This window comes from Oncorhynchus mykiss, chromosome 25 (genome assembly GCF_057628025.1).
Source record: "Oncorhynchus mykiss isolate SJ-2025 chromosome 25, ASM5762802v1, whole genome shotgun sequence".
NCBI lineage: Eukaryota > Metazoa > Chordata > Actinopteri > Salmoniformes > Salmonidae > Oncorhynchus > Oncorhynchus mykiss.
The window spans coordinates 60,255,008-60,275,054 of NC_143046.1; the positions used below are offsets into that span (position 1 = coordinate 60,255,008).

Here is a 20,047-nt window from a genome sequence, read left to right on the forward strand (position 1 = left end):
ACTGCCCCCAAGTTGAAAGAAGTGATATGCCAAAAAGCACACACAAACTATACAACACAAATGGCTTCTAGCCTCCCACGCATTTGTGTCCCTAACCAGACTTTCATCCTAACATTTCATGTGGATGAATTACCTGACGCATAACAAAACAGGCCTGATGGAAACATGTGCCTGTAAAATGTCCCAATGTCGACAAAATACAATATGCTAGACAAGGGTGCATCATTTTTTGGTCGGAGAAAAAGATTATGCAATAATTGTGGTGGAAACATTTATGCGCAAATATTTATATAATAACCATAATCTTAAAGTTAACTTGGAGTCACACTATGATATGTTATGTTGCACCACAAGGTCTTGGAAAGGCATGAAGAGTTAATAGGCAGATTAAACAAGTTACGATGAACTTCACAACTTATGGTGCTTAAGTGCACGGGCGGCCAGCTATACAGTAGGAAGAGTATTGGTGGTTCCAAACTTCTTACATTTAAGAATGATGGAGGCCACTGTGTTCAAGGGGAACGTCAATGCTACAGAAATGTTTTGGTACCCTTCCCCAGATGTGCCTCAACACAATCCTGTATCAGAACTCGATGGACAATTTCTTCGACCTCATGGCTTTGTTATTGCTCGACTACTTTCCTAATGCACTGTATATACACTGGCAGGTAAATGATTCAAGTAGGCTATATGGAGAGAAAACCTCCTCGCTGCATTGATAAGCAAGGAGGATAATAAAATGCCTAATTTACGGCTTACTTAGTTGGGGTGGCAGACTGGCATAGTGGTTAGAGTGTTGGACTAGTAACCGAAAGGTTGCAAGATTGAATCCCTGAGCTGACAAGGAAAAAATCTGTCATTCTGCTCCTGAACAAGGCAGTTAACCCACTGTTCCTAGGCCGTCATTGTAAATAAGAATTTGTTCTTAACTGACTTGCCTAGTTAAATAAAGGTAAAATAAATGTTTAAAAACTAAAACGAGTGCCTTTTGTTTTAGTGAATCATTCATTTGAGAATGAAGGATTTCATCTCTCTCTGCATCTGAAGTTGTCACGTTCTGACCATAGTTCTTTTGTGTTTTCCTTGTTTTAGTGTTGGTCAGGACGTGAGCTGGGTGGGCATTCTATGTTTTGTGTCTAGTTTGTCCGTTTCTATGTATGGCCTGATATGGTTCTCAATCAGAGGCAGGTGTTAGTCATTGTCTCTGATTGGGAACCATATTTAGGTAGCTTGTTTTGTGTTGGGGTTTGTGGGTGGTTGTTTCCTGTCTTTGTATTCTCTGCACCAGATAGGACTGTTTTGGGTTTTTGGCCGCGGTTGTTATTTTGTATTTGTGTAGTGTTCACGTTATCGTCTTTTATTAAACATGTTGAACACGAACCACGCTGCATTTTGGTCCTCCTCTCCTTCGACGGAAGAACCGTTACAGAAGTGTAGAGCAGAAAAGCAGGTGTGTTTCAGAGAGATGTATGAATTAATGAGTAGAGAAGTAGAGAGCCTTTCCTTTAGTACCAACTTTGGGTGAAATGAACCAGTAATATGTGATGTTTTTCTTCTACTGTATGTAAGAGAAAAACCTCCGTCTCTGAAAGTCCTTGGTCGTTTGACGCTGAGTCCCGGGGTTTGCTCCCCCTGTTGCCATGGAGACGTCATCAGGCAGTGATGGCGATTCTTGCATTTCTATGCAAACAGTACCACGTCAAGCCATGGCACTTCTTTGGACTCACCAGGTCCAACTGGCTGTGCCTGGGTAGTGGGTGGGTGCGTTTGTGTGTGTTAGTTTGTGTGTGTGAAGGAGAGGGAGAGAGATGCACACACACCCTCCTACTAAGCGGAAGGTGTGTCAAGGGAGAGGTGTATGTGTGTCTGTCTGTGTGGGTGGGATCATACTGCAATGGTGCAGTTTATTTCCCTCAAGTTTGGTCTTTGCCCACCTCAAGGGCATTTCAATAAACCTTTTTTACCGCAAACCTCAAATGGAGCCGATTCATGTATTTTCCTGCCAAATCCAGATACACACATGACATGACATCATGACGTGTGTATCTGGGTAATAGTTTTAAGTTTTTTTTATTGACTCACACATGACATGTAGGAAGGGAATCCTTCCTAGCTTATTGAGTGCCTTGGGGCTATACTGTAAGGAGAAGATGTACATGTACAGTACACGTTAGTGTGGACTTAACCTGTAATTTATAAGCTCATGACTAATGCTGTGCTCAAGCTTAGTGAAATCAGTGGTGATGTTCTTGGTTTGCATAGCACTGCCACTACCATGTGTCAGTACTGTGCACTAGTCTTCACGGTTTCAACAGATCCCAAATGTGGTCCTAAATCCTGACTTTTCAATTTTGTGCTCCATATTTAGTTTAAGGTTAAAAGTAGGCCTGTTGTAAAAGATATTGCATTAGCCTATTGCTGTCATTTGTTGGGTAGGCCTACGGTATGCAATCACCTTTGTTGGTAATAGCTGCAATACAGGCGTAGTCTTCATTCTGTTGAGCCATTTTCGTTGGCCAAATGAAGTTCCAGCTGTAATGTTGTGTCTGCCGCAATATAATACAATTATCGGTAGGCCTACTATGCTACTCGCACTCAAACCATGAAGAGGAAAAACCAAAGAGGGCAAGATGCAAAACTGTCGCAATATAATAACCTAAAAACAATGACTTGACAATGACTTGACTTACTTTTTGTATTCCCCTAATAAAGTTAAGCAACTTTTTTGAGGGTCTGGTGTGTTATGGCTATTATTAGGCTTAGCCACTGCACACCTCCGGCACTCAAACAAAGTCCGACAGTTGAGGTGAGGAAGAATGTTTTAGGCCTACCAGAGTTACTCCTTTATTCTAACAATATAATTCTTTATAAAAACTATTCTGATTGAACATTTACGAATTAGCCTCATTCTGTATGCCTATATTTGTATAGCATTAGTAGCCTATCTGACAAGTATAAAGACATCCATGTCGAGGACACGGCGCTGGCATTTCTCTATCTTTCTCTCAATCTTTCTAGGGCTAGGCCTAAACTTGTCTCTCTTAATATTCATTTTTTTATATTAATATCGTACAGTGAACACCTAGGTCTATAGGTCTATATGCATGCAATGCTTACTGCATTTAGCACTCAAATCTCCAACAGCTGAACCATGAGGTAGACAATTATTGTTGTAGGAAGGTCAAAACCAATAGAACAACGTTTTGAATATGCTACACATCGAAACACAACTAATAGTTGTTTTGTCATTTATTATACAGATATAGGATATTAATTTGAGCCAGTTTGCTACAGCAGGAAAATAATCCTTCAGCAACAGGAAATGTGAATTATAATGTGGATTATTATTAATGGACATGTTTGTAGGGGTTGATGCATTTTTCGTTAGCGCAAATAAAGTCAGACATTTCTCAGTGGAAATAACAAACTTTAGAAGCCTTTTTAAAACTCAAATATTCTACAAGTTAGCACTTTCTGCCGTGCAGGAAAATTCTCAGCAAGAACATAGTGATCAAATTAAGATCCTACATGTGTAGACAGTTTTTAAGGACACTTAACTGTGGATCATTTGGCCAATGTCGCTTGTTTATTGATGGCGCTGGAAGTGCCCAGTTGAGCGTTTCTCTCTCTCTTCCTTCTTTCGGATGTGAACTGGTCTCTCGGATCCGAACCAGCACAGGTCTGTTTGGGTCTGTATTTCACGGTCCTTTTCGGAACAGGTCTGACTGTCCTCGGGTCCATTTGCAACGGGTCTCTGTTTTTCAGTCGGGTGGGAAGTCAATTATCTATTTAGGAACGGGTCCAACATTTTGGGCTAGTGAAGACCTCCACTGTGCACTGCAGTATAATCCAGAGTGGAAACACAGTGTCCACAAACATCAGTTCCCCTTACCCTCAACTTATGATTCAACTCAGTCTCCAACTGCGCTCACTTTCTTTCTCTGGTTTAGTGTTTAAGAGCTATGACATGATGCAGTGTTTTTTCCATCAGTGAGTCAATTTGTAATGCAGCAGTGCTAAGCGAGCATCTTCAGATGCCCCAGACTGGATTTTTATCTGTTGGCTGTATCTACATCACTGTCAGGCTGCAGGACTCGGTGCTTGCTCAACAACTCATGACGACGAGGTCACTAAGACCAATTTGAGCAGAACAGGGTGATAGAGATATACCTCTGTGCCTCAAATAGTAGTACCCTAAAGCAGTGCACTGTATATAAGGTGTAATTCGACATTCGCCCAAACACTTCAACCAGCTTTAACACTAGTTTGGATAGAGAGGAGGTCTCTGGATATAACATCTGCCAAAGATCAGCTGTGTTTCACAGGGAATTCTCTCCATAAGATAGCACAGTACCCAATAAGAGTATCTGCCAGTGAGAAGAGTGAAGCAGAAATTATTTTTTCCCATTATAGTCTAGCTAACCTTAGCAGCAACCATTCCCCTTGCCTGCCCTCTGCTCTGTACAGGAAGGAACCCTGACCCTGTTCTCCTCCATGCTCTGGTCGTTTCACTGTTTTCTCCAGAGACTGCTGTTCTGTTTGTGCTCTTTGGTGGCAGAGATAGATACAGTGGAGCGAGAGAGACGGAGAGGTGATTTTGTAGAGCAGCTGTGACAGATGGCTCTGACCTCAGCTATGTTTTACACCGCTCCCGTGTGGCTCAGTTGGTAGTGCATCGCGCTTGAAAAACCAGGGTTGAGGGTTCGAGTCCCACGAGGAACCAGTGTGAAAAGTCAAGTATGAAAATATATGCGCTCACTAAATCAAATAAAAATCAAATCGAATGTATTTATATAGCCCTTCGTACATCAGCTGATATCTCAAAGTGCTGTACAGAAACCCAGCCTAAAACCCCAAACAGCAAGCAATACAGGTATAGAAGCACAGTGGCAAGGAAAAACTCCCTAGACTCCCTAGAAAGGCCAAAACCTAGGAAGAAACCTAGAGAGGAACCAGGCTATGTGGGGTGGCCCCTTCTGGCTGTGCCGGGTGGAGATTATAACAGAACATGGCCAAGATGTTCAAATGTTCATAAATGACCAGCATGGTCCAATAATAATAAGGCAGAACAGTTGAAACTGGAGCAGCAGCATGGCCAGGTGGACTGGGGACTGCAAGGAGTCATCATGTCAGGTAGTCCTGAGGCATGGTCCTAGGGCACAGGTCCTCCAAGAAAGAGAGAATTAGAGAGAGCACACTTAAATTCACACAGGACACCAAATAGGACATGAGAAGTACTCCAGATATAACAAACTGACCCTAGCCCCCCCGACACATAAACTACTGCAGCATAAATACTGGAGGCTGAGACTACTGTACATTGATCTGTATAAGAGTGTCTGCTAAAATGTAAAAATGTTTTATACAAACACTCTGGGGTGGGCTGGAGACGTCAGAGGGAAACCTACAGGCTTAGTGTGTAGATGTACTTATTAGCCCAGGTTGTAGGGCATGGTGTGTGTGTGGCTTCAGGACTGTGCTTATGTCATAGCCCAATGGGGAGGATGACATTGAGCTGAGAGCAGCAAGGGGTGGCTGGAGGTAGGAGACAAGAGGGAGGTGGTGACAGAGGAAGACAGGAGGTATCGGGTTGGATGGGTGAGAAGCTGAGAGTTTAACAGGACCAGTGGGGTTTTACTGCAGAGATGTGCTCTGTGTGGAGATGACTGTTCTCTCTGTCTCCTTGAGTTCATTTCTACGTTGGGACTTGACTTGGTTGTTTACTGTAGCCTACAGTATGGCTCTCTCTGCTATATAAACATAGCTCAGTATTGTTGTGAACATTTTCAGGGAATTTACTGCAATTTGAATTTAGGCCAACTTCTATAAAGTGCTGTTCACAGAGATGACATCAGACAAACAGAATCACACAAACAACCGTCCAGATCCCTGCAATGTTTAATGTATTCTCTCTGATGTTGTGCCCTTGCCCGCACAGCTCCACACTAAAAAATACATGCAGGATATATGAGGTAGCTAGTCTCATCCAGAAGGCCTTTATGCTAGACCATTTCAGACCAGTTCTCAGTAGTTAAGGCTTTTAAATCTCCACCTGACCTGACTATACAACTAGGGCCCAGAGGTTTTCCTGTGGTCAGTTGACATGGTCAGGGAAAACTCTGGGTCCGATTAATGGTACATGACAAGAGCATCTTCAGAGGGCTGCAAATTGAGTAACCAAATGGAGGATTAATTTACAGTAGATGGATCACTGTCCTATCTATCTAAATGTCTTACCACATTCTGTGGTAATGGAAACATTTAAAATCATTATATGTAACTGCAAACTTGTTAGAACACAAATGCCATTGTCTTATTGTAAGGGTTAGGATTGGTTAGGATCATTGCCTCTTCGCTGACCCAGCCAATCAGTAAAAAGAACCAAGACATTCTAAGGAAGGTCCAATGAGCCTCAGTGTTATTCAGAAGAGGTGGGACTAACAATCACTTCAGGAGACATGAGAGTGAGACAGAGATGAGCAGATGAGTTCACGCATTGTTCAGCATGTTTTTACAAAAATATAGATTTATAGTTATATAAACTTGTATTTTTCGTCAAGGACATATACAGGATACTACCCTCCACAACACGCCCTTCACTCCAAATCAAAACTCCAAACCTACAACCTGATTTTGGACAAAAATTACCTGGAAGGATTCCTACTACAGAGGATTCTTATTTCCAAGCTATACAGCAAATGCTCTGGCAAACAAACAACAGAAACCTGAAAACACCATCCAACCTGGAACTGAGTGAGTAATGTTTAGTCTAAAGCTTCTTTTAACCTGTTGGATCTCTAGGGGCGCTATTTCATTTTTGGATAAAAAACGTTCCCGTTTTAAGCGCGATACTTTGTCACGAAAAGATGCTCGACTATGCATATTCTTGACAGTTTTTGAAAGAAAACACTCTGAAGTTTCAGAATCTGCAAAGATATTGTCTGTAAGTGCCCCAGAACTCATTCTACAGGCGAAACCAAGATGATGTGTCAACCAGGAAATTAGCAGAATTTCTGAAGCTCTGTTTTCCATTGTCTCCTTATATGGCTGTGATTGCGCAAGGAATGAGCCTACACTTTCTGTCGTTCCCCCAAGGTCTTAGCAGCATTGTGACGTATTTGTAGGCATATCATTGGAAGATTGACCATAAGAGACTACATTTTCCAAGTGTCCGCCTGGTGTCCTGCGTGGAATTCGGTGCGCAATTGCCAGCTGCTTGTACTTTTCCATTTGATTGAGGGGAGAAACCATGCGTCCAAGAACGATATATCAATGAAGAGATATGTGAAAAACACCTTGAGGCTTGATTCTAAACAACGTTTGCCATGTTTTCAGTCGATATTATGGAGTTAATTTTGAAAAAAGTTCGCGTTTTGAGGACTGAATTTTCGTTTTTTTTTGGTAGCCAAATGTGATGTATAAAACGGAGCTATTTCTAATACACAAAGAATATTTTTGGAAAAACTGAGCATCTGCTATCTAACTGAGAGTATCCTCATTGAAAACATCAGAAGTTCTTCAAAGGTAAATTATTTTATTTGAAGGCTTTTATGTTTTTGTTGAAATGTTGCGTGCTGGATGCTAACGCTAATGCTAACGCTAAATGCTACGCTAGCTAGCTACTTTAACACAAATTATTGTTTTCCTATGGTTGAGAAGCATATTTTGAAAATCTGAGATGACAGTGTTGTTTACAAAAGGCTAAGCTTGAGAGATGGCATATTTATTTCATTTCATTTGCGATTTTCATGAATAGTTAACGTTGCGTTATGGTAATGAGCTTGAGTCTGTATTCCTGATACCGGATCCGGGATGGGGAGATCAGAGAGGTTAAAGCCAATAATAAAAATATATTACAATGATATATTTTATTTTATAAGAATTGAAGTTAAGTCTACCAAGCTTGCTAGGACTGGACATATCTAACTGCAACTTCAATTAGCACGGAGGCGTGAAGTGAGAGGTGTCAAAGCCCTTGAGCCCAACAATGGCAGGAGAGTTTCACAACCTCTCCCACCCAAATGCAGAGGCCTTTGAAGCCCCCTCCCGCTGTTCAGAGGTCATTACAATACAGTAACCTCTGGATGCAAAAAATGATAAGGCACGAAAAGAGTACAAAAAGAAGCTGCTTATGGAAAATCTATAGACACTTTTTGCTGACTATTATAAAAATGGGATCATAAGCAACTTAATCTTCCACACAGACCATCCCCTGGCATAACACAGTGCTATATTAACACACTCTGTTAAGAGGGAGGATGTTAGCTATGGGTGGAAACTCAGGATATTAGTCAACGAGGACTCTGAGTTAGCCAATGTCAACCTGTACAAGTCTGGAACAGTAATGGTACAGGACAACCCAAAACAGTTTCAGCTGGACTTTCACATAATCAAAGAAATAGAGCTTATCCTGCTGAGCTCTCTTGAGAAAGATAACCCCACCCCGAGCGTGTCAGACCAGACCTCTTCATTATACAACCCCACAGACGAGCAACCCCAAGTGGAAAGTCAACCTCCCAGCACAGGGTACTACTCCCTCATTGAAATGAAGGTTAAATTAACCCAGCTGGAGGTAAGGCGAGTGGAGCTGGAACAGTAGGTGAACACACTCCAGTCAGCACAAAAAAATTGTCCAGCTCAACAACACCCCCCTCAACCAGACCCAGAGAGTTGGAGGTGGATAGAGACATATCTGCACTCAGGAACGGCGTTGAGACAACATCAACAGGAGAAAGAGCAGGAGAAGAACAGAGCACTAGAGGAGAAGGTGAAAGTGCTTGAGGAGAAAGTGAGAATGATGACGTGTGACAGTGAACAACCCATTAGAGAGCTGGCCACTCCCCGCAGAGAAGCCAGCAGAACAGCCCACCTCACACCCAGACCAAAGTCTCGACACCACAGCGGAACAGTCCACCCCAGACCCTGACCATAGCCTCGACATCACAGCAGGACAGACAAATGAAGAACCCCAAGCCCAGGGGATCCCACCCCATCTGAGCATCCCCCATGTTAGCCACCCTGATAGCCCTCCTGACAACCCCCCCACACCCACTGAGAACATACACAAGCCACAGATTGTACTCCTTGTGGACTCAAATGGGAAATATATTCAAGAAAATAAACTTTTTCCCAAACACACAGTGTCTGAACTCTGGTTTCCAAACACCCAGCGCTCCAGGACCAACTAGGATCCCCCGGCCACATAATAATACACACAGGCACAAACGACCTGAGGACACCATAGGAAAAGGTGGCCACAGCACTTAACTTGTTGAGTGTAGGGGGCAGTATTTTGATTTTTTTGGATGAAAAACGTACCCATTTGAAACAGCCTATTTCTCAGGCCCAGAAACTAGAATATGCATGCAATTGTCAGATTAGGATAGAAAACACTATAAAGTTTCCAAAACTGTCAAAATATTGTCTGTGAGTATAACATAACTGATATTGCAGGCAAAAACTTGAGGAAAATCAAACCAGGAAGTGGCTTCTATTTTGAAAGCTCCATGTTCCATAGCCTGCCTTCGCCCCATTTAAAGGGATATCAACCAGATTCCTTTTCCTTTCGCTTCCTCAAGGTGTCAACAGTCTTTAGACACAGTTTCAGGCTTTTATTTAGAAAAATTAGCGAGAAAGATAACATTGCGTCAGTGGATAGCTGGGTGTTCGCATGAGTTTTGCTTGTGCAACAGAGTGGGGCAGCCATTGTCTCTCCCTCTCCTATTGAAAAAGCGATTGTCCCGGTTGATATATTATCGATTACATATTTTAAAAACAACCTGAGGATTGATTATAAAAAACGTTTGACATGTTTTTGTGAACATTACAGATACTATTTGGAATTTTCGTCTGCGATGTCGTGACCGCTCGAGCCTGTGGATTTCTGAACATAACGCACTAAACAAATGGAGGTATTTTGGATATAAAAATAATCTTTATTGAACAAAAGGAACATTTATTGTGTAACTGGGAATCTCGTGAGTGAAAACATCCAAAGATCATCGAAGGTAAGCGATTCATTTTATTGCTTTTCTGATTTTCGTGACCAAGCTACTTTGTTGCTAGGTGTTCATAATGTTTTGTCTAGTGATTGATAAACTCACACAAACGCTTGGATTGCTTTCGCTGTAAAGCATATTTTCAAAATCTGACACGACAGGTGAAAAAGTTTGTGTGAAAAAGTTTATTCTACTTTCCCCAACGCACAAGTGGTTATCTCCACTGCTACCACGAAAGACTTCCACCCTGCTACCATACAGCGGGTAAACGCAAGTATTTCCTGTGACTGTGTCTCAAAACCAAATGTCTATACCTGGCCCACCACTCCACCCTGGACTTGAACAGCCTTTATGACCAGGTCCACCTATACAAGTTATCAGTGCCCACCTTTGCCCGAACCCTAAAGGACGTTGCCCTCAACCACAGTCCCAAAACTTCATACAGGTGCATCAGATCAACAGACACCCCAACCAGACCAGCAAGACACACTCCCAGACCCACGCCGAGAGGACCTACATCCAGACAACAGCACCACCAGCCACATCCAGACAATAGCACTACCAGCCACATCCAGACAAGAGCACCACCAGCCACATCCAGACAAGAGCACCACCAGCCACATCCAGACAAGAGCACCACCAGCCACATCCAGACAAGAGCACCACCAGCCACATCCAGACAAGAGCACCACCAGCCACATCTAGACAAGAGCACCACCAGCCACATCCAGACAAGAGCACCACCAGCCACATCCAGACAAGAGCACCACCAGCCACATCCAGACAAGAGCACCACCAGCCACATCCAGACAAGAGCACCACCCCAACCAATCAACACCCCCCCAAGTCAACCATGCCCACACCCCATTTAGGCCCCCTCAGATCAGACTTATGCCCCTTCTGCCCACCCCATGCCCCCCACTCCCGCAAAGAGGGCCTCAACATGAAAGTCACACGCCCTGGCCCGGGGGCAAACAAACAGGCCCAACCCCCTCTCTTACACTAGCCCAAGCCAATGGCATGTACCAGATGCTCAGCAGGCTCTGCTCACACTTACTGGTCTGAGGGCAAACCCCACGACTAACAACATTGGACACTTTATAGAACATAAAGCCTTCACTAGTTCATCCTTGAATATCCAAGGAATGAGGTAATTTGCCTTTGGCCTAAAGAGCAGGAACCTGGACTTCAGTTAAGAAATCAGAAGTACAGACATTGTCATCTTACAAGAAACATGGTATGGAGGAGATTTGCCCTCTAGGTTACAGAGAGCTGGTAGTCCCGTCCACCAAACTACCATGTGTGAAACAGGGAAGGGACTCAGGGGGTATGCTAATTTGGTATAGAGCAGACCTAACTCACTCTATTAAATTAATCAAAACAGGAACATTTTACATTTGGCTAGAAATTCAAAAGGAAATTATCTCGACAGAGACAAATGTCCTCCTGTGTGCTACCTATATCACCCCCACTAGAATCCCCATACTTTAATGAAGACAGCTTCTCCATCCTGGAGGGGGGAATCAATAATTTCATGTACTAGTCTGTGGCAGGCTAAATGCCAGAACATGACAAGAACCTAACACACAGGGGGACAAACAACTACCTGGAAGTGACAGCATTCCCTCCCCCATATGCACCCCTAGGCACAACTACGATAACATAACCAACAAAAACGGGTCACAACTCCTGCAGCTCTGTCGCACGCTGGGTATGTACATAGTCAATGGTAGGCTTCGAGGGGACTCCTATGGTCAGTACACTTAAGCTCATCTCTTAGCAGTAGTACTGTAGACTACTTTGTCACTGACCTCAACACAGAGTTTCTCAGAGTGTTTACAGTCAGCCCACTGACACCCTTATCAGATCACAGCAGAATCACAGTCTACTTGAACAGAGCAATACTCAATCATGAGGCATCAAAGCCAAAGGAACTGAATAATGTTAAGAAATGCTATAGAAGGAAGGAATGTAGTGTGGAAACCTAGCAAAAAACACTTAGGCAACAACAAATTCAATCCCCTTTAAACAACTTCCTGGGCAAAACGTTTCACTGTAATAATGAAGGTGTAAAGTTGGCAGTAGAAAACCTAAACATTATATTTGACCTCTCAGCTTCCCTATCAAATCTAAAAATGTCAAACAGAAAACCGAGGAAAATTAACAACAATGACGAATGGTTTGATGAGGAATGCAAAAGCCTAAAAAATAAATTGAGAAACCTATCCAACCAAAAATATAGAGACCCAGAAAACCTGAGCCTACGCCTTCACTAAGGTGAATCACTAAAATAATACAGAAATACACTACGGAAAAAAGAAGGAACAGCACGTCAGAAATCAGCTCAATGTAATTGAAGAATCCATAGACTCTAATAATTTCTGGGAAAATTGAAAAACACTAAACAAACAACAACACGTAGAGTTATCTATCCAAAATGGAGATGTATGGGTAAACCACTTCTCCAATATGTTTGGTCCTATAACAAAGAACAAACAGCAAAAACATATATAGCTGCAAAATTATCAGTTCATCTGGTTTTACTGTTTATAGGTATTTGTTTGGGTAAAATGAACATTTTTGTGTTTTATTCTATAAACTACTGACAACATTTCTCCCAAATTCCCCTAAAATATTGTCATTTAGAGCATTTATTTGCAGAAAATGACAACTGGTCAAAATAACAAAAGATTTGTGGTGTTGTCAGACCTCGAATAATGCAATAACAAATTCCATCTAGACATCGTTGCCCTAGAGCACATAAAAAACTACACATACCTCTGCCTAAACATCATGCACCACAGGTAACTTCCACAAAGCTGTGAAGGATCTGAGAGACAAGGCTAATAGGGCCTTTTATGCCATCAAAAGAAACATAAATTTAACATATCAATTAGGATCTGGCAAAACATACTTGAATCAGTTATAGAACCCATTGCCCTTTATGGTTGTGAGGTCTGGGGTTCGCTTACCACCCAGGAATTCTCTAAATCGGACAAACACCAGAATTCTGCAAAAATATATTCTATGTACAACGTAAAACACCAAATAATGCTTGCAGAGCAGAATTAGGCTGACACCCGCTAATTATCAAAATCCAAAAAAGAGCCGTTGAATTCTAGGGGATTCCCAAACCTTCTACAACAAAGCCATCACCTACAGAGAGATGAACCTGTAGAAGAGTTCCCTAAGCAAGCTGGTCCTGGGCTCTGTTCACAAACCCAAACAGACCCCACAGAGCCCCAGGACAGCAACACATTTAGGCCCAACCAAATGATGAGAAAACAAAAAGGTAATTACTTGACACATTGGAAAGAATTAACAAAAAAACAGAGCAAACAAGAATGCTATTTGGCCCTAAACAGAGAGTAAACAGTGGCAGAATACCTGAGCACTGTGACTGACCTAAACAGAAGGAAAGCTTTGACTATGTACAGACTCATAGCCTTGCAATTGAGAAAGGCTGCCGTAGGCAGACCTGGCTCTCAAGAGAAGACAGGCTATGTGCACACTGCCCACAAAATGAGGTGGAAACTGAGCTGCACTTCCTCACCTGCCAAATGTACGACCATATTAGAGACACATATTTCCCTCAGATTACACAGATCCACAAAGAATTCAAAATGTTGATAAACTCCCACATCTATTGGGTGAAATACCACAGTGTGCCATCACAGCAGCAAGATTTGTGACCTGTTGCCACAAGAAAAGGGCAACCAGTGAAGAACAAACACCATTGTAAATACAACCTATATTTATGTTTATTTATCTTCCCTTTTGTACTTTAACTATTTGCACATAACATGACATTTGAAATGTCTTTATTATTTTGGAACTTTTGTAAGTGTAATGTTTACTGTTTATTCTTGTTGTTCATTTCACTTTGTTTACCTCACTTGCTTTGGCAATGTTAACATGTGTTTCTCATGCCAATAAAGCCCTTACATTTAATTGAATTGAATTGATGTAAATGGATGCTGAATAGAGTAACATGATAAAAGCCGACAGAACAAAGATACAGCAAAACTAACTTTTAAAAAACTGTTTGAAATAATGTGACTTACCTGAAATCGGTGAAGTCTACTGGAGAACGGAACAGATACTTTGTGTAATACAATTTACAATTCTTCGGTGCTACAAGTAGAGTGAGAGAAAACCAACGTTTTACTGGGGCACAGAAGATTGGCTAGCTTGCTCTGCTCCTAGTGGATGAACATTGTTCATGTGAAACGTTCTATAATTCTAAAGGAAGTATAGAAGAGACACACACTTCATGTGAATTGGTGGAATTAAACCAAAAAATTCTAAACGTTCATCTGGACTCACCGTGTGGATTGATTAACAGAGACCAGACTATTTCACTCTTCCATTAGTCATGTGTCCTACAGCACCAAACTTTTGGTTTTAACAGCTGACTAACACCTCCAGGCCCAGGCCTCCTCAGCCTCTCCACGGGTCCCTCCTCTCAGAGCTCATCTGTGACGGCCGTGCCAAAGGCATGCTGGGAAATAAGAGGCAGAATCATTAAGGCTGTGTGGAGCAGCAGGAGCACACTGTGTAGCATATGTCTGCATTACTACCTACAGGTAGTACATTGCTGATTACAGGTTGATACATGCTGATACCTATGAAACAAAAACATGCAGGCACACGTGACGCTCACGCATCATTATTATAACGGCAGCGTATTTAGCATTCTCATAAACATTAAAGACCTTTTAAAGAGATCTCCCTGGACTTCTGGGCCTCCTATTCATAAGAGCAAGTTAGGCTGCAGTATGACACCAGCGGGCTGCAGTGTGGGCGAGGTCTCTCCAGAGAGCTGCTGTGGCTGGAGCTGGTACAGCAATGCTGGCTGTCAATGATAGGACTGGACACTAAGGTAATGTGACGGCCGTGGTGCCTGTTTCCACTCCCATCAAGGACTTTGTTTTCATTGGACAGCTTTTTGGACTCAAGTCTGGGTATGCATCCAGTGTGTCTAGTAGGGCTTTTGAACTAGTTTAAAATAGCTTCTTAGGACACACGGAAACAGATGTGCCGCAGTTCAGATAGACAGGTACTGTACCCGAGAGGCTTGACAACATGCCGTCAGCTAATACGGACACTACAGGCCCTATACAGGCAGTAGGCTACATGTACAGTACTTTACAGAAGAAGTACCTTACTAAGGTGCCTGCTTCTTATTGTAAGTTGTGCAGGGAAAGGTCATTTGATTTCATTGTGGTCCACCTGTTGGATGGATTCCTCTCTGTGCAGTCTATCGGTCTGGTCTGTCTGTCTGTCTGTGGAGATGTTACTTTATCATCAGGGTGTTGTGTCAGTCCTGTGCACGGTGATTGGTTCCCAGTCCCTAATGTAATACTAAGTGTTTGTTGGAACAAGCTGTTCTTAGTGATCTAATTGTGGAGCACTCAAGCAGCTGGTAGGATACAGATGATGAATGGTATTTTATACACTAACTGGTACCTGTGGCTCACTAATGGACGCCTTTCTTCTCTTTAATGCTTTTCTACCTTGTGTTGTTGATCACATAACACATGGTCCTGTACACATTTGGTGCAATCAAGTTCGGCATTCCTAACAATCAGAAAGGTATTCGAACTGAAAGTGCTGCCAAATAATACATTTCATTATGTGAGTATTTAACTGGATGAGCCTGTATAAAATGTAATTACTATGTTAAGCTAATGGACACATATTGGATGGGTCTGACTAGACATATACAGATTATTCTCCTTACCACACACACACACACACACACACACACACACACCTTCATCAATCACGCAGCTTCCCCTTCTCTGTGCCAAACAGAATTGGTTTCGTGCCTTCAATCCATTAAATCATTGATTGGTATGATATTAAGTAGCAGGGCGGCATGTTCCACGTATCGTAGTGGAGTGATAGTATGTGATAGTAGGCTAGTGGCCTGAGGGAACACACTTAATGTGTTGTGAAAAGTGTTCTGAAATGTAATATTTAAAATTGTATAGAACTGCCTTAATGTTGCTGGACTCCAGGAAGAGTAGCTGCTGCCTTGGCAGCAGCTAATGGGGATCCTTAATACATACAAATCTTTAATATATATAAATACAAACTACTTATGGGACTTGACGTGTTTTGTTTTTATGAAATCACACCATGCCACAGAGCCAGAGGGTGAGACCTTTTATTTGGGGAATGTAAATCAGGCTGTGTGGGGAAATGCAGATTACTTATAGAGAGAAAAGCTGGGCTGCTGTACGGCTCTTTTGACTACTGGGTGATTTTGATACATCTGTGTACTGCGGTGGAGAAATACTGCACCTCCTCTTTTTAGACTTAGTGACTTGAATATCTTACGTCTTCGGTCATTACATAAAGTCATCCTATTCTTTCAAGAGATTACTCACGCTCACCTGGTCACAGAAAAACTCTGGACCCTAGATCTAAGCTTTAGGCATCAGACACCAACATCTCCCTCACTGGCTACAGTAGTGTAGTGACTTATCTTTGTCCCAAAAGAAAACTCTTGGGATTCATTGTACCTTTTTGAGCTAACCACTTTTGCTTGTGGTAACGTATCAAGGTATGGTTGACACAGACAGATGGCTCCCATGAGCTCCAGCTGTTTATCCCAGCCAGCCCATCAGTCTCACCCTACAACTCTCCACCATCTCCCCGCTGTCTCCTCACAACGAATGGATGCGCTGTTCCGATTTAAACCTGAACCACACCAAACCGTCTGTGAGACGCTGTCGCAAAGCCATTCCTTACTCCATTCACTCTCCTCTTAAGAGCTCCTAAATCAACGTATCATGAATCTCCAAGAGTCTAAGTACACACAAGATACAACTAGCTGACTGGTCTGTATCCAGCTTACCAAATAATGGTTGAAGAGGTCCTTGCAGGCCAGTCTCTTACACTCCCTTCTTACTCTTTTGCTCCTTGCTTTAATCTCTGCAGCACTCTTTCCTCCTGCACTGGAACACACACCCCCACCTCCAGCTGCAGTTGCAGCCGTGTGTACTGCACACTGCACAGATGCCTCAGCCCTCTTATCTGGCACATGGCTTTGGTTAACTTTAATCATCAGAGACTGCACTAGTCGATCTCTCCAGAGGGGTTGTGGCGGGTTGAGGCAGAAACAGCTGCTGGCCCCTCCAGTCATTATTACTAACAATCAGACGAGGCTAATGTGAAGGGCAACTCTTGAGGAGAAATTCAGAAGAGGCCTAGAGGAATTCAGGTGCTGATGCAAGTGTTGGCAGTAGGAGACTTGTCCTGTTATGGGGGTTCTGTGGAAGTATTAGCACTTTGACTGTAATGTCTGAAAAGTGCTTTACAGCATAAATAAAGTTGTTATTATTACAGTGTCATTATTATTATGGCCTCTCGTAGGCTACAGTTTAGAAAGTAGAAGCCTAACGTATGCACATTTCCTAAATGAATTTACAGTAGTTACAGTGCCTTCAGAAAGAATTCATACTCGTTGACTTATTCCACATTTTGTTGTGTTACAGCCTGAATTCTTCCTCACCCATCTACACACAATGACCACATAATGAAAACGTGTTTTTAGAAATTTTTGCAATTTTAGTGAAAATTAAATACAGAAATATATAATTTACATAAGTATTCACACCCCTGTGTCAATACATTGTAGAAGCACCTTTGGCAGCGACTACAGCTGTGAGTCTTTCTGGGTAAGTCTGTAAGAGCTTTCCATACCTGGATTGTGCAACATTTGCCCATTATTCCTTTCAAAATTCTTCAAGCTCCGTCAAGTTGGTTGTTGATCATTGCTAGACAACCATTTTCAGGTCTTGCCATAGATTTTCAAGTAGATTTAAGTCAAAAATGTAACTCGGCCACTCAGGAAAATGTACTGTCTTCTTGGTAATCAACTCCAGTGTAGATTTGCCCTTGTGTTTTAGGTTAATGTCCTGCTGAAATGTGAATTAATCGTCCAGTGTCACGACTTCCACCGAAGTCGGCTCCTCTCCTTGTTCGGGCGACGTTCGGCGATCGACGTCACCGGATTTCTAGCCATCGACGCTCCATTTCTCATTTATCCATTTGTTTTGTCTTGTTCCATTACACACCTGGTTTTCATTCCATAATTACTGCATGTATTTTGTCCTCTGTTCCCCACCATGTCTTTGTGTGTAATTGTTTATTGTTATGTGGATTTTGTCAGGCGCTATACTTTTGCTATATTCCGTGTTTTTGGCACGTTATTGTTCTTATGAGCTCTCATTTTTGGAACGGAATTAAAGTGCGCCTGTTTATTACACAGGTGCTCTCCTGCACCTGACTTTGCCTCTCGTACACACCCCTGAAAGAATTACACACCGAATCATGGAGTCAGCAGGAGCAGGGAACCCGGTTAGAGGAGTCGAGGAGCGCGTCCAGGAACATTCTGCTATGTTACATCATCTTGGTGCCATGATGGATCGCGTTGTCCAGACTATGGACCACTGGGAGAGACAGGAAGTCTCCCTAGTGCCTCGACCAGCACAACCGGGGTTACCTCTACCTGTCCCGTCCGGAACCAGTCCCAGTGGGATGCGTCTCTCCCTTCCCAGGGAGTATGATGGGACGGCAGCACAGTGCCAGGGATTCCTGTTACAACTGGACCTCTACCTGGCCACTTGGAGAGGGAGAGAGTGTCTGCCCTCGTCTCATGCCTCTCGGGGAGAGCTCTGGAGTGGGCAAACGCCGTGTGGGGAGAAGGAGACGAGGCGTTGGACCACTTCGGGGAGTTCACCCGTCGCTTCCGGGCCGTCTTTGACCATCCACCCGAAGATAGAGCGGCGGGGGAACGGCTCTTTCATTTGGGGCAGGGGACGAGGAGCGCGATGGAATTCGCCCTGGAATTCCGGACCTTGGCCGCCGGAGCAAGCTGGAACGACAGGGCCCTCATCGACCACTATCGGGGCAGCCTGCGTGAGGACGTCCGATGTGAGCTGGCCTGCAGGGATGCCACCATCTCCTTCGACCAACTGGTGGATTTGTCCATCCGTTTGGATAACCTGCTGGTCACCCGCGGACGTCCAGAGGGGGCTCTGTCGGTGCCATCTTCAATCAACCCCGCTCCGGTGCCCATGGAGTTGGGAGGGGCTGCGCGTAAGGAGACTGGAGGAGGAGCCATCATGTGCACCATCTGTTGCCGCAGATGGCACACTGCTGGTCGGTGCCGTGTCGGTTCCTCTGGGAGTAGAGGCAACAGGCAGGGCACTCTGGCGTCACCCCAGGTGAGTCTGCACCACACTCATCCCGAGTCCTCTGTTGACCACCTGTTTGTACCTGTTTGTTTCCCTGATTTTTCCCCGCATTCCCAGCATAAGGCGCTCGTCGATTCAGGCGCAGCTGGGAATTTTATCGACAGAGTGTTAGCCCTTAGTTTGGGATCCCCATTATTCCTGTAGTTAGACCTTTCCCTGTTCACGCTCTGGATAGTCGACCATTAGGGTCCGGGCTAATCAAGGAAGCCATCATCTCCTTGGGCATGGTGACGCAGGTGGGTCACGAGGAGAGAATCAGTCTCTTCCTCATTGACTCTCCGGCATTTCCCGTGGTACTAGGCCTTCCCTGGTTAGCTCAGCTTAACCGCACTATCTCCTGGCAACAGAAGGCTCTCACGGGGGGGTCGGGAGAGTGCTCGGGAAGGTATGTAGGGGTTTCCGTTGGTGCTACCATGGTGGAAAGTCCAGACCAGATCTCCAACGTGCGCATCCCCCCAGAACATGCCGATTTGGCTCTCGTCTTCTGTAAAAAGAAGGCGACTCAATTACCACCTCAATGACGCGGGGATTGTGCGATAAATCTCCCAGGAGTCACGTGCATCACCTGTCGAAAGCGGAGACAGTGGCTATGGAGACATATGTCTCTGAATCCCTGCGTCAGGGGTACATTCGGTCCTCCACTTCACCCGCCTCCTCGAGTTTATTTTTTGTGAAGAAGAAGGATGGAGGTCTACGCCCGTGCATTGATTATAGAGGTCTCAATCAAATCACAGTGAGGTACAGTTACCCGCTACCACTTATCGCCACGGCAATTGAATC

At 43.6% G+C, this 20,047-nt stretch overlaps 1 protein-coding gene across 2 annotated transcripts in view; it reads left to right on the forward strand.

Moving 5' to 3' along the window:
* dlgap2a (discs, large (Drosophila) homolog-associated protein 2a) overlaps nucleotides 1–20,047 on the forward strand; it is a 173,319-nt gene that overhangs the window by 9,080 nt on the left and 144,192 nt on the right. The window contains exon 1 of one of the 2 annotated variants that reach the window (XM_090220660.1): nucleotides 6,551–6,753. The exons of the other annotated variant lie outside the window; for it this stretch is intronic. Coding sequence (XP_090076786.1) covers nucleotides 6,699–6,753 — 55 coding nt within the window. The 5' untranslated portion in view covers nucleotides 6,551–6,698. Of the gene's footprint in view, nucleotides 1–6,550; nucleotides 6,754–20,047 lie in introns of those variants that run through there. 2 annotated transcript variants of the gene reach the window in all.